The following is a 12,379-nucleotide window of genomic DNA, read 5'->3' on the forward strand; positions in this document are numbered from 1 at the left end:
TGTATGTACATTATGAACAGAGCAATGTGGGATTATATATACACATTATGAACAGCAGAGACGTGAGAACAGTGGTAATAAATAAATAAATACAGCTGGATGAGTGTGTGCAAGTATTGATAGAACAATGTATTATATGCAAAATAACAGTAGTGCAATATTTTATAGAAATAGTTTACTGTGCTTTGTACAGTAACAACTTTAGACAGTTTATATTGTAATAACTTTAACAATGTGCAGTCTGTGCAAAATATGAGTAGTGCAAATGCATGTGTGTAAAGTACTGTGACCAGTGCAGTAATAAGCAGGTGCAGGTTAGATTGGTGGTGTGGCGTTCAGAAGTGTCACAGCCTCGGGGAAGAAGCTCTTCCTGAGCCTACTAGTGCGAGAGCGTAGGCACCTGTAACGCCTGCCGGATGGAAGGAGGGTGAAAAGTCCATGGTTAGGGTGAGAGGCATCCTTGATGATGTTTCTTGCCCTGCCCAGACAGCGCTTATGATAAATGTTCCCTATCTGTCGGTCACTACGAGTTATGTCGTGACGACATAGGGGGATTTACTTGGAAGCCCCAATCATCTCTGACTAAAGAGAAAACGCCAATGAAATTGGCTAGTGGATTTTGCATACCTGAGCCACTCCCCGTACATACGGGTATAAAAGGGCGACAGGTGCATCCACTCATCAGATTTTTGCTTCGGAGCCAAGTGGATGAAGACGGTTGTGCCATTCTCCACAAGCCTCATCTTTGTTTTTGTTCCTGTTGGCGTCACGGTGCAAACAGCGGAGTCCCTTCTCCAGCGATTCCCCTGGGCACTTCAACTAAAAGAGCAAATTCTGAAAGAGCAAAATCACGGACGATCGCGTCTTTTTCAAGATGCCGTTTCGTCCGTGTCCTCTTGGTTGCGGTCGTTTCCTGTCCGCGGATGACGGACACGATCGTTGTCTTCAGTGTCTGGGTCTCCAGCACGCTGAAGCTGCGTTCGTGGATGACTCATGCGCCTGTTGTGGGCGTATGAGCATGACGTCGCTGCGATCTCGCCTTTCCTTTTTGAAAGGATTGGCACCCTCTGCCGCCACCCGCCCCGGTCTCTCTGGCTCGAGCAGAGGACCGCCGGTTGGCGCTCTGGGAGATCTGAGGGTCACAGTAAGAGCCTCTCCGCCGGGTACGTCCCCACGGACCTCTTACTCCTCACGCAGCGAATGTCCCGTCCGGTTCCCGGGTGATTTCGCTGGTCCGTCCCACGGGGCGCCCAGCATTTCATTCGGTGCGCCACCCGAGGATAGGATGTCGATCGCAGCATCGGGGGACGGGTTTTCGTCCTCTGAGGATGAAGGTGCAGAGGGGCTGCCCCCTTCGGGTGTGGTCGCCTCCCCTGCACCGGACCCAGAGTTGACGGCCATGCTTGCCCGGGCAGCCGCGAGCATCGGGCTGGAGGTCAACAGACCGCCCAGTCCCGAGCCCTCGCGGCTGGATGATTGGTTTCTCGGAGTGGGGCGCGGCTCACAACCGCGATCTACTCCAGTGCCTTTCTTCCCGGAGGTGCATGAGGAGCTGACGAAGTCGTGGATGGCCCCTTTCACGGCCAGAAGCCGCTCGTCTGCCTCCTCCGTCCTCACTACCCTCGACGGCGGGGCTGCCAGGGGGTACGTGGGCATTCCCCAGGTGGAGAGAGCGGTCGCGGTGCACTTGTGCCCGCGAAACGCCGCCACTTGGAGGAATCGCCCGCGTCTCCCGTCCAAAGCCTGTAAGCTGACGGCTGCTCTTGCGGCCAAGGCTTATAGTGCTGCGGGCCAGGCAGCCTCTGCCCTGCATGCCATGGCGATCCTGCAGGTTCACCAAGCCAAGGCACTCAAACAAATGCACGAGGGTAGTTCCGACCCGGGGTTGATGCAGGAGCTGCGCACGGCGACTGACTTCGCTCTACGAGCGACGAAAGTCACGGCGCGGTCCCTCGGGAAGGCGATGTCTACCATGGTGGTCCAAGAGCGCCATCTCTGGCTCAACCTGGCGGAGATGAAGGATGTCGACAAAGCACGCTTTCTCGACGCTCCCGTCTCCCCGGTTGGGCTGTTCGGCGACACCGTCGAGGGATTTGCTCAGCAGTTCTCGGCGGTGCAGAGGCAGACAGAGGCGATCCAGCACATCCTGCCCCGGCGCGAGGCACCTGCAACAGCTGCCCCCGGGCCCAGGCCTCAGTCTGCTCGCCGCCGTGGGCGCCCCCCTGCGTCCTCCAGAGCTGCTCCGCCCCGTGCCGAATCAACACCTGGGCCGGCGCGTCGAGCCTCTCGCAGGAGGGCGGCGCCCCCCGCGTCCCAGCCGGGCCCCAAGTCGTCCAGGAGAGCGACGAAGCGGCCCTGACGCGGGCAACCTGGAGATGTTGGAATTTGCTCTTTCTCAGGAGACGGCGAGGACAGCGCCGCTCCTTCCCCCGGAGGAGGGCCGGGTGGAGAATCTTGTGTTCCCTTTTGTTTCTGTTCCGCCGTTGGCCCAAGGGCCAGCGGTACCCACAATGTCACAGAAAGAGCAATTTCCTTTTCCTCCAGGTTATCAGGTTCGCGGGTTGACAGTGTGCGACGCGCTGCCTCCTCACTCTCGCCCGCGACCCATCTTGCCAGCGGCCAGGAGAGTGCGGGTTGGGGACGCAGTGCCTCCCCACGCACCTCTAGCCAGTCCCCTTTGGGACCCAGGGAGTTCGGTAAGGGTGCTTCAGAACGCGCTGCCTTCTGTATCATCCAGCCATACTCCTCTGCGCTGCACCACCACAGGTACGTCGATTGTGCCGTTGGAGCCCCTTGCACGACGTCTGGAAGCGTGGCTTGCGCTGCCCAGCCCGTCTCGGTGGCTCACGCGTACAATTCGACTCGGCTATGCGATTCAGTTCGCCAGGCGACCTCCCAAGTTCAGCGGCGTTCTCGAGACCTCAGTGGTACCTCGGAACGCCCCTGTCTTGCGCGAGGAGATTGCTGTCCTCCTGGCAAAGGATGCAATCGAGCCGGTCCCTCCAGCCGAGATGAGGCAGGGGTTTTACAGCCCTTACTTCATCGTACCCAAGAAAGGCGGTGGTCTTCGGCCAATCCTGGATTTGCGAGTCTTGAACCGGAGCCTGCACAGGCTTCCGTTCAAGATGTTGACGCACAGGCGTATGATCAGGTGCATTCAGCCCCAGGATTGGTTCGCAGCGATCGACCTGAAGGATGCTTACTTTCATGTTTCGATCCTTCCGCGACACAGACCGTTCCTACGGTTTGCGTTCGAAGGTCGGGCATGGCAGTACAAGGTCCTCCCCTTCGGGCTCTCCCTGTCTCCCCGTGTCTTCACGAAGGTCGTAGAAGGCGCCCTTGCCCCGCTACGGGAAGTGGGCGTCAGGATCCTCAACTACCTCGACGACTGGCTCATTCTGGCCCAGTCCCGAGAGCAGTTGTGCGATCACAGGGAGCGGGTGTTACGGCACCTCAGCCAGTTGGGGCTTCGGGTCAACTGGGAAAAGAGCAAGCTCTCCCCTGTGCAGAGAATCTCTTTTCTCGGTGTGGAGTTAGACTCGGTGAGTATGACGGCGCGCCTCACGGACGAGCGCGCCCAATCAGTGCTGAACTGCCTGAGTTCCTTCAGGGGCAGGACTGTGGTGCCACTGAAACAGTTTCAGAGGCTCCTGGGGCATATGGCATCCGCAGCTGTGGTCACGCCGCTCGGATTGCTTCATATGAGACCACTCCAGCACTGGTTGCACTCCCGAGTCCCGAGGTGGGCATGGCGCCGCGGTTCACTTCGGGTAAGTATCACACGCGAGTGTCGCCGCTCCTTCAGCCCCTGGACGGACCTTGCCTTTCTACGGGCCGGGGTGCCCTTAGAACAAGTGTCCCGGCATGTTGTTGTCACAACAGATGCCTCCAGCACGGGCTGGGGCGCTACATGCAACGGGCAGGCAGCCTCGGGGCTCTGGACAGGGCCTCGACTGCTTTGGCATATCAATTGCCTGGAGCTGTTGGCAGTGCATCTGGCCTTGCGGCAGTTTCGGCCACTGCTGCTAGGCAAGCATGTGTTGGTCCGTACGGACAACACTGCGGCTGTGTCGTACATCAACCGGCTGGGAGGTGTACGATCACGCCGCATGTCACAGCTCGCCCGCCATCTCCTCCTCTGGAGTCACACGCAGCTCAGGTCGCTGCGCGCTGTCCACATTCCGGGGGAGCTCAACCGTGCGGCCGACGCGCTCTCACGACAGCTCACTTTTCCCGGAGAGTGGCGACTCCATCCCGAGACGATCCGGCTGATCTGGAGTCGATTCGGGGAAGCTCAGGTAGACCTGTTTGCTTCCCGCGAGTCCTCCCACTGCCAGCTATATTTCTCCCTGACCGAGGGGCCCCTCGGCACGGACGCACTGGCACACAGCTGGCCTCGGGCTTTACGCAAGTATGCATTTCCCCCAGTGAGCCTACTCGCACAGACACTGTGCAAGGTCAGGGAGGACGAGGAGCAGGTCCTGCTGGTCGCGCCGTATTGGCCCACCCGGACCTGGTTTCCGGAACTCATTCTCCTCGCGACAGCCCCTCCCTGGCGTATCCCTCTGAGGAAGGAACTCCTTTCCCAGGGGCTCGGCACCATATGGCACCCGCGTCCAGATCTGTGGAACCTCCATGTGTGGCTCCTGGACGGGACGCGGCAGACTTAAGTGGTCTACCACAGGCCGTGGTAGACACCATCACTCAGGCTAGAGCTCCTTCAACAAGGCAAGCCTATGCTCTGAAGTGGAGTCTGTTCGCGAACTGGTGTTCTTCTCGCCGGGAAGACCCCCGAAGATGCACGATTGGAGTAGTGCTTTCTTTCCTGCAAGAAAGGTTGGAGCGTAGGCTGTCACCCTCCACCTTGAAGGTGTATGTGGCTGCTATCGCGGCCCATCACGATGCAGTGGACGGCCGGTCCGTGGGAAAGCATGATCTCATCGTGAGGTTCCTGAGGGGTGCCAGGAGGTTGAATCCGCCTAGGTCACCCCTGATGCCCTCCTGGGACCTCTCTATTGTCCTGGCGGGACTTCAGAGGGGTCCCTTTGAGCCGCTGGACTCAGTCGAGCTGAAATTCCTGTCGGCTAAGACAGCGCTCCTGACCGCGCTCACTTCCATCAAGAGGGTCGGGGACCTCCAAGCATTTTCGGTGAGCGAAGAGTGCCTTGTGTTCGGGCCGGACTACTCTCACGTTGTCCTGAGACCCCGGCCTGGATACGTGCCCAAGGTTCCCACCACGCCCTTCCGTGATCAGGTGGTGAACCTGCAAGCACTGCCTTCGGAGGAGGCAGATCCAGCCTTGGCGTTGCTGTGTCCCGTAAGAGCATTGCGCATATACGTGGACCGCACCCGGAGCTTCAGAAGCTCTGAGCAGCTCTTTGTCTGCCACGGAGGTCAGCAGAAAGGGAAGGCTGTCTCCAAGCAGAGGTTGGCCCACTGGATAGTGGAGGCCATCGCCTCGGCGTATCAATCCCAAGGCGAGCCGTGCCCCCTTGGGGTGAGGGCTCACTCCACACGGAGTGTTGCCTCCTCCTATGCGTTGGCGCACGGCGCCTCTTTGGCAGACATCTGTAGAGCTGCGGGCTGGGCGACACCGAACACCTTCGCGAGATTTTACAGTCTCCGCGTGGAGCCAGTCTCTTCCCGTGTGTTGGGTAACAGGTAAGTGGCGGGAAGAGTTGGCCGGTGTCACGCTTGCTGCGCCATTCCCCCTCACCCGGGGATACGAGCGCCTGTTTCCTCCTCCAGTTCAGTTCCCCGGACGGCGAACCCTGGTGGAGACCTCCAGCACCCCCGGCAGTCAGACTGGGCGGAGCAGTCTGACGCCAGGCCCAGTACTGGTGCTAGCTCGCCCGGGTCTCCGGTCAGCCCCTGTACTCGGCTAGGTGTCCGTATGGCCTGATTCCCTTCGGGTAATCCCACACGTGTATTCGTCCACGGTACGGTTTCCCTCACGGTAAACCCGTGTCTTCCCTTTGGCAGAGTTCTGTCAGGCCCTGCTGGCAGCCCTCCTCCCTACTCCTAGGTAGGATCTGCCCCAGGGTCCAGTCGTATGTAGTACTGCCCCAGGCCTGGGTCAGTCCATATCAGTGTCTCCACATGTTACCTCCCTTCGGGCAGGATGTGGCCTCCGTAGCGCCCTTCTCCGGAAGGCTCGCTTCCCCGTCGTTACCGCCAGGCTGTAACAACAAATAGGAAAGACTTGAAGCAGTCTTTCATAGAAGGTCGAAATCCCTTCCAATTTCTTGGGGAAAGGAACAGCGGCTTGGCTATCTCCAGCAGCAATGTACTCAGTGGTCCCTGCGGGCACCAAGGTTAGCGAATTTGCGCTGGGGCGAAGGGAAGGTTGCGACCTTCGCATGGCATTTGTCTGTCACGCACTAGCTTGTCAACATCTGCATGCACAAGGTCGTGACGGGGTTCAGGTTGTGGCGCTTTCCATATGACCCCTATGTCGTCACGACATAACTCGTAGTGACCGACAGATAGGGAACGTCTCGGTTACGTACGTAACCCTCGTTCCCTGATGGAGGGAACGGAGACGTTATGTCCCCATGCCACAATCTTGAACCATCGCTGGTTGCCGAGGACTCGTTCTTGGCTCCTCAGCGGGTAGAAACCTGATGAGTGGATGCACCTGTCGCCCTTTTATACCCGTATGTACGGGGAGTGGCTCAGGTATGCAAAATCCACTAGCCAATTTCATTGGCGTTTTCTCTTTAGTCAGAGATGATTGGGGCTTCCAAGTAAATCCCCCTATGTCGTCACGACATAACGTCTCCGTTCCCTCCATCAGGGAACGAGGGTTACGTACGTAACCGAGACGTTCTCAATGGAAGTTAACTGGGTGCCGGTGATCCGTTGAGCAGTTTTCACCACCCGCTGGAGTGCTTTGCGGTCAGATGCGGAGCAATTGCTGTACCATACTGAGATGCAGTTCGTGAGTATGCTCTCAATGGTACAGCAGTAGAATTCCACAAGGATCCTGGGATTCAGGTGAACTTTCTTAAGGCTCCTTAAGAAGTAAAGGCGCTGCTGTGCCTTTTTGACCAGAGTGGAGGTGTTATGGGACCAGGTGAGGTCATCAGAGATGTGGATGCCAAGGAACTTGAAACTCGACACACGCTCCACTTCAGCTCCGTTGATGTAGATGGGTGTGTGTGCATGACTCCTAGTCCGCCTGAAGTCCACAATGATCTCCTTTGTCTTCTGGGTGTTTAGTTCTAGATTGTTGGTGGCACACCACACAGCCAGGTGCTGCACCTCATCTCTGTAGGCTGATTCATCGTCATTCTTGATCAGACCTACCACCGTGGTGTCATCTGCAAATTTGATTATGGTGTTGGAGCCATAAACAGGAACACAGTCACGGGTGAAGAGGGAGTACAGGAGAGGGCTCAGTACGCAGCCCTGTGGCACGCCGGTGTTCAGGGTGATGATGGAGGAGGAGAGGTTATCTAACTTAACGGACTGAGGTCTGTTAGTCAAAAAATCTAGAATCCAATTGCAGATGGGTGTGCTGATTCCAAGCTGGCTGAGCTTGGAGATCAGCTTGGAGGGGATTACAGTATTGAATGCAGAACTGAAGTCTATGAACAGCATTCTCACATGTGTGTTTTGACTGTCCAGGTGGGTGAGGGCAGAGTGAAGTGCTGTTGAGATGGCGTCATCTGTTGACCTATTGTGGCGATAGGCAAATTGAAATGGGTCTAGTGTAGCAGGGAGACAGGATTTTAAGTGGGATGCAACCAGTTTCTCAAAACACTTGGCAATGATGGGGGTGAGTGCAACAGGACGGAAGTCGTTAGGGACCGAGGCAGTGGAGTGTTTCGGTACTGGTACGATGGTGGAGGTTTTGAAGATAGTGGGGACAGTTGTTTGGGCCAGGGACAGATTGAAAATGTCCGTGAAGACCTCAGCTAGCTGCTCCGCACAGGCTTTAAGCACACGACCAGGTATTCCGTCAGGGCCAGCTGCCTTCCGTGCATTCACCTTACGCAGAGTGGAGTAAACATCTGATGTGGAGAGTGTGAGAGGCAGTTCACTGGGTTGATGCTCAGCTTTGAGTGTGATCTCCTTATTATTTTGATCAAAACGAGCATAAAAGTGATTGAGCTCGTCTGGGAGGGAGGCAGAGCTGGAGGGGGGCACAGAGTTAGGTGGTTTGTAATCTGTGATAGATTGTATGCCTTGCCACATACGACAGGGGTCTGAAGAATTGAAGTGATCTTCAATCTTCTGTTTGTGTGTGAGTTTGGCCTGGCAGATACCCTTCCTCAGGTTGAACAACGTAGAACAACACAACATATAAGAAAACAGATTTTTTTTAAACAATAATCCAAAAGAATTTAAGACTTTATTGCGTATGCACACAAATATTAGCTTTTTATAATTATCTGATAAAGCTATTGATACAACAGATTATGAGAATAAATGAATAGTAATTACTTTATTTGAATGTTGTAGGCTTTGTCTAATTTTCTTATTCAATATCTTTTTAATCATCTTGTCTCTCTCTCAGTCTCTCCTCAGGTGTCTCTGCTGCAGAAGTCTTCCTCGTCTCAAGTTAAGTGTCATGCTACAGGTTTTTACCCCAAAGAAATAACAGTCTTCTGGCAGAAAAACAGACAAGATCATTATGAGGATGTGGATCTTGGTGAACTTCTTCCCAATGAGGACGGGACCTTTCAGAGGACAAGCACCCTCAGAGTTTCACCTGATGAGCTGAAGAAGAATGAGTTCAGCTGTGTGGTGGAGCACCAGGGCAAAACCATCAGAGAGATACTGACAGACGGTAAGAGTGCTTTACTATGGTAAGATTGTCTTGATGAGTAGACCATGAGCAATGTTGATGGAGATCATTTGTTTTACTTCTGCAAACATAATGTCATGCCCTGCATTATTATTAGTTGATGGCATCACAGTCACAGATTCTGTTGTATCTTCTGAAATGTTCATGTACAGGTTTCTAACATTGTCTCATTGTTCTGCCCTTTATCTCAAACGCCTTGCTTGAGTATGCAGTCAGATAACGCCTCCCAAAGACAACAGACACAGGAATTGTTTCCAAGGTTTACTGCTGCCCAAGGAATAAGTAAAACTGTAAAAATACAAAATGCAGAATCCTAAATGTACAGAGTCAATTACATGTTTGCATAAGCACAACAAAGGCTTTTACATTGCATATAGTTAGCATCAACTATAACAGAAACAGATTGTGCATTCACGAAACAAAGAAAACTAAATTTACATCTGGGATATAGGATATAACAATTAAATATGCATAGGAATTATAATAGCAACATCTACATACCGAAAGTGCCTTCAAAACAACTTAAATAAAGGAGCAATAGTAGCCGTGACCGCTTGCTCTTCTTTGCTGCGGGGTTCACATTTGTGATGTCACATTAACAAAATTATATGCATTACCCAACTTTGAACAGAAGGGGTCACTTTACTACAACTTTTATACCAAATAAATGCAGAATGTTCATATAGAACAGCACACTCATTAAAGATCTGATGGTTTTATCTGATCATATTCTTCAGATTCTCCTCCCATCGGTGTCATTGTTGGTGTTATTGTTGCTGTCCTCCTGTTGGTGGTGATTGGTGTTGTTGTGTTTAAGGTGTTGCAGAAAAAGAACGAGACAGGTGAGACAGAGACTGTGCTATTATTATCATGACTATAATATCGTGCTGCTCTGATGGGTGCAATAACTTAATGTCTGTTTCTCTGCTTGTTTTTCATACTTCAAACCAGTCAATGGTAGGTTCCTCATAATCTCTGTTTGATTTAAATACATTAATATCAGATGGACTCTGGACACTGGTTTATATCAGGCTGTTTTTAAATCTGAAACACAGTGTTTGAGAAATGTAAATGTTAGTAAATCAAAATAGAAGTTTTGTTCTACAATATTTCTCTTTATTATAATAAAACCAATAAATGACACTGTAGAAATATCTCAATCTAAACAGTTGTGTATGTGCAGTCTGTTGTATTATTAATTATCTGTAATATTGTTTTCTGTTGTAGCCTTTGATGATGGTTCAATCAACTCCTCTAATGTATAAAGATGTAAGTGTATCTGCATTCATAACTATATCTCTCAGTTATGTGAAACAGACGAAATGTAATGTTTCTTTTAGTATTTTAGGAAACCAGACACGTGGCAGAGATGAACCTGAAAAATGATGCGAGTTCAATGTCCAACTGTCCAGTCATACAAAACTGCACAAAAACACATGATCATACACACACACACACACACACACACACACACACACACTCTCACTCTCTCACACACACACACACACTCTCACTCTCTCACACACGCACTCACACACACCGCGCGCACTCACGCACTCACACACACACACACACACACGCACACGCACACACGCACTCTCACACACACACACACACGCACACACACACTTACATACACACACACACACACACACACACGCACTCTCTTTCTCACAGACACACACACACACACAGACACACACTCTCTCTCACACACACACACACATTATAGAATTTCTGTGATGGGATTTATGTCTTATGATTCTAAATTAATTACATCAAGTTTTTGTTTCTTCATGATTTCTGTTCATCTTGATTTTCATTCATTTTATTGACTTTATTTTATGAAAATATATTTTTCCCTGTAGTGACAAAGACACAAGAATGCCAATGATTGATTAGCAAAGTTGATTGGTTTGTAAGATTTGTGAAAGATTTGCTTGTGTATATATATATATATATATATATATATATATATATATATATATATATATATATATATATATATATATATATATAAAATCAATGTAACCAACTGGGTACAACAGCCTATCCGAGTCTATAAAGATTGGTTGTGTTTTGTAGACAATTTCTGTAAGAGACTAAGAAGTCAATGAAATGATAAAATAGTTTATTTAATGTAATATTTTAAGTTACTTTACTTTAAATGGTCTAGATTTAATAATTGGGCTTTTCCAATTAAATATATAAATATCAATATGCAGGCTTTGTATTTTATTCTTCGCAGGGGATTGTTGAGCTTTTAATGTTTATAGATTTCTTTTTTTTTTTTCTTTTTTTCTTAAATGATTTTGATGATAAAATGTATTACAGAATAACTGGTTCAAAATATGTTGTACTGTTAAACCTGAACATCTGAACGTTAAAATAAAATATACATTTTTAATTTAGCTAAATAAAAAGACACAATTTCTCTGAATATTGGTTGCCTTCAAAATGATGTCACTTTGGTTGTTTAAAAATAAAGAAAATCTCACAAAACAGAAAGAAGTGAATGTCTGTTATTAATTAAAACAGCAGAAGTTATCATTCATAAGATTTGCTTCAATTGCAGCTGAATGTTAGAGAATTACAGGACTGTGATGATCACAACATGATTCCTTCCTAAAGTTGATATGAAATATAAATCAATTTGATAATTATTGCGTAAATATTAATTAGAACCATGAAATTCTCTCAAAATACAATAGAGAAAAGAAAAAACATTATTGAACAAAAATATATTAGAATACTTTTACTGAAAAGCTTTTAAAACTATTTCAAACTTCAGGCTTTTTAAACTGCGTTCTGAAGCAACATAAAGCTTGTCTTGACAATCTTCTTAATCTAGTTCTTCTTTTGTAAGAAATTAACTGGTTCTGCTTCAGAAACAGAGGAGAAAAAGTGAAATATGTGAGCAGAGATGCTTTAGATGAGATGAAAATATTAGAAAAAAAAGTATTATTTTCGATGGGAAAAAAGGGATCATGATTATTCATGATTATTTTTTTTCTTTTTATTCCATATTTTGAGAGAATTTCATGTTACTAATTAATATTAGTACCATGAAATTCTCTCAAAATATGGAATAAAAAGAAAAAGTATTATTGAACAACAATATATTACATTGATTTTACTGAAAATAAAACAGTTACATTTCAAGTGTTCAACCTTCAAGCTTTTAAAAACAATTCAAATTTAAAACTACTTCAGACTTGATGCTTTTTATTTTAAATTTTAATATATTTTTAGTCTAGTTCTTCTTTTGTAAAAATGAACTGGTTCTTAACTACCTTAATTAGCAACTAAACCAGCATCAGACCAGCACAAAGCCTCTTAAACCAGTCTAAGCTGGTCTTTCAGAAGGATGTTGATTATTTGATGAATGCAGGAGAAAGAGCTCAACTCAACACAAACACAACACTGCAGCGACTCAGAGACCTGCATTAATATATCATTTCATTTAAAATAAAAACCCCCAGTAAAGCAGACAAAGCCTGTGGGATTCACAACAATTCATCCTCTTCTCCCTGAACACTAGAAAGTGAGCGGTGGTCAGCTGGGATA

At 49.0% G+C, this 12,379-nt stretch overlaps 1 protein-coding gene and 1 long non-coding RNA gene across 2 annotated transcripts in view; both read left to right on the forward strand.

Annotated features, from left to right (window-relative positions):
* LOC306847471 (BOLA class I histocompatibility antigen, alpha chain BL3-7-like) overlaps positions 1-10,077 on the forward strand; it is a gene marked incomplete at both ends in the record, with an annotated part of 31,003 nt that extends 20,926 nt beyond the window's left edge. Inside the window, 3 exons of the mRNA XM_079381415.1 lie at positions 8,522-8,794; positions 9,550-9,654; positions 10,040-10,077. Of these exons, the coding sequence (XP_079237541.1) occupies positions 8,522-8,794; positions 9,550-9,654; positions 10,040-10,077 (416 nt within the window). The remainder of the gene's footprint in view (positions 1-8,521; positions 8,795-9,549; positions 9,655-10,039) is intronic.
* A 380-nt stretch (positions 10,078-10,457) lies between these two features.
* Positions 10,458-11,314, forward strand: LOC306847352. The gene is made up of 2 exons (XR_013782150.1): positions 10,458-10,754; positions 10,880-11,314. It is a non-coding gene; the product is annotated as an uncharacterized lncRNA (long non-coding RNA).
* Positions 11,315-12,379: the final 1,065 nt, after the last annotated feature.

This window comes from Barbus barbus, assembly GCF_936440315.1.
Source record: "Barbus barbus genome assembly, chromosome: 27".
Taxonomy (NCBI): Eukaryota; Metazoa; Chordata; class Actinopteri; order Cypriniformes; family Cyprinidae; genus Barbus; species Barbus barbus.